The sequence below is a fragment of the Sinocyclocheilus rhinocerous genome, unplaced genomic scaffold, assembly GCF_001515625.1.
Source record: "Sinocyclocheilus rhinocerous isolate Xijiao unplaced genomic scaffold, SAMN03320098_v1.1 scaffold1733, whole genome shotgun sequence".
Taxonomy (NCBI): Eukaryota; Metazoa; Chordata; class Actinopteri; order Cypriniformes; family Cyprinidae; genus Sinocyclocheilus; species Sinocyclocheilus rhinocerous.
The window spans coordinates 532,000-534,192 of NW_015640388.1; the positions used below are offsets into that span (position 1 = coordinate 532,000).

Here is a 2,193-nt window from a genome sequence, read left to right on the forward strand (position 1 = left end):
ATTCATCGCACAGACCAGTTTTTTCGTAGCACGTGCGACATATATGTCGCACTGTACAACCCTGATTATAAAGAAAAATAAAATAAACAATAAATCTGAAAAAATATAGGCCTATGTATATTTATAATCTATGACAAATTTATCATAAACTAGGTTAGTGGATAATTCGGCAGCAAAAGTTATTCTAGAAAAATCAGTGCACAATAATTTTAGAAATCCAAACATTTAGTGAAAAAACTATATTTTGTGGGGAACAAATAAAAGTGTTGCACTAAATATGGTAAAATGTTACACATTGCTATTTGTATTATAAAATCCATTCATTAAAAACATTCATATATATGTTTAAGCATATACTATAAAATTAAAATACATTTATTTTGAACGTATAGAATATTTTTTAATAAGGCAACAACATATGATAGATACGATAGGACAAAACAAATACAGTGCAGCACGAACTGTTTTTATACAGTCTATGAGCACGAAGCGCTTACAATGTGCGCATGGACAAAGGGAAGAAAAATGTGGGAGGGTGATGCGCGTGGCAGTGTCCCGGGGAGGGGAGGTACGCTGGATGTTGATGGTGGTTGGTGGAGGGTGAATGGTTACTGGTCGCCTAAAACCACAAATTCAAGATCATTGAAATAACACCAAACAATATTATGACATTATGAGTTAAAAGAGCAAAGAGATGGATACAATCATTTACCCATGAATCATCTCTGCAGCATGTGTGACAGGGGTGTTAATGACTGGGGACTGGGTTCTAGCAGCTGGGATGGGAGCCACCATGGTGGGCAGAACAGCCGTCGAGGCATTCACCAAAGGTCGAGACTGTGAATAAAGACACCGTGCATAAATATCAAGAACTTTCAAGAACTCAAGAAAGATGTTGGAGATCTATGAACTGCAAATCAGCTTTTGAAAACCCTTTTCACAACTGTGCAAACCGGCAGCAACAGGAAACATAAAATGTAATTACAAAGCAACAGGACCTCCTTGTACATGTGTTTTTATGACTTGCAAATATATACATATGATTTTCTCTAATGTTCTGAACATTGTTGCTGCATATTCGTCTGATTTACTTGCGTAACCAAGGTGCCAAAACCAGCTGGCTAACAGAGATGAGGTTCTAAATGGTGTTTGTCTTGGAATTATTAGTTATTAATTAATTAGTTAGATGAAATGATCAACAAATCAGTAATGTTTTGCACTGTATGTACCAAATGTATAGCCATCATGGAGACATTTTTAGTTATACCAAGTTCTTAAATATTTTATGGGGCAGAAATTGTGATCGTGTGATGGTTTATTTATTTATTTTTAATTATCATTATCCAGTAAATCATGAACAACTAGAAAAGTCATAGTGGCTATGAATATCACTGTGGACAATGGGGGGCCTTGGAGTCAAAAAGGTCACTGCTCTAAACATGACATTTACGTTAAGTGCTGTTTAGATCCGAGCAGATTGTTGTGCCTAGTTGTAGGCTTGCTGCGATAGGCGGTGTTTTCGGTTATACCGGTGTTAAGCCGCAACACCGGTTACGTCATTTTCCTACAGCGGCACCGCCCCCCACCGTCATTTAGATTTTTTTATAGAAACAAAAATCATTTAGCCTAGTTCAGTTAGAGGACAGACACTTTTAAAAACTAAACGCTCAATGCAGCGTGCCGAACCATGCGCGAACAACAGTGCACCATGGAGCAGGAGTCAGATTTTATTTATCACGTGAGGAGAGTGAGTCGAGCTGACTGACAAGAGTGAGGTGAGAAAGACAGATACGGAAAATTTCCTCACCGTCACAACTAGGGATGTCAATTTTCGATCATTTCCATCATCGATCGTCGTTTAAATTAACGATCAATTAATCGATTAATCGTTAACTTTAATGCAGCAAAATGCGTCTATTGCAGCAGCACGCAGTCACTGGCACGACAGGATGTGCAAAAGCACCCCCGCGATCAAACAGCTGAAACATAAAAAACTCAATTTTTGGAGTAAGATATAATCCGCAAAAGTGTTTACTTTTATTTTTGCACACTCACAATGAAAACAAGATTTGTGCTTTTGCTAAATAAAGCAAACAAACAGAATGCGCGTTGTCATCCTTTCCTTTCCGTGAACTTGTTTATGGAGCGCCGCGCCACACTTCTGTTTTAAATCTGTTAGCTTAATTATTTAAG

At 37.7% G+C, this 2,193-nt stretch overlaps 1 protein-coding gene across 1 annotated transcript in view; it reads right to left on the minus strand.

The window, feature by feature from the left end:
- The window catches only part of LOC107752651 (histone deacetylase complex subunit SAP130-like), a 29,949-nt gene that overhangs the window by 18,430 nt on the left and 9,326 nt on the right, over positions 1-2,193 (minus strand). Inside the window, exons 7-8 of the mRNA XM_016568681.1 lie at positions 713-837; positions 498-619 (exon numbers count right to left, since the gene is read on the minus strand). Of these exons, the coding sequence (XP_016424167.1) occupies positions 498-619; positions 713-837 (247 nt within the window). The remainder of the gene's footprint in view (positions 1-497; positions 620-712; positions 838-2,193) is intronic.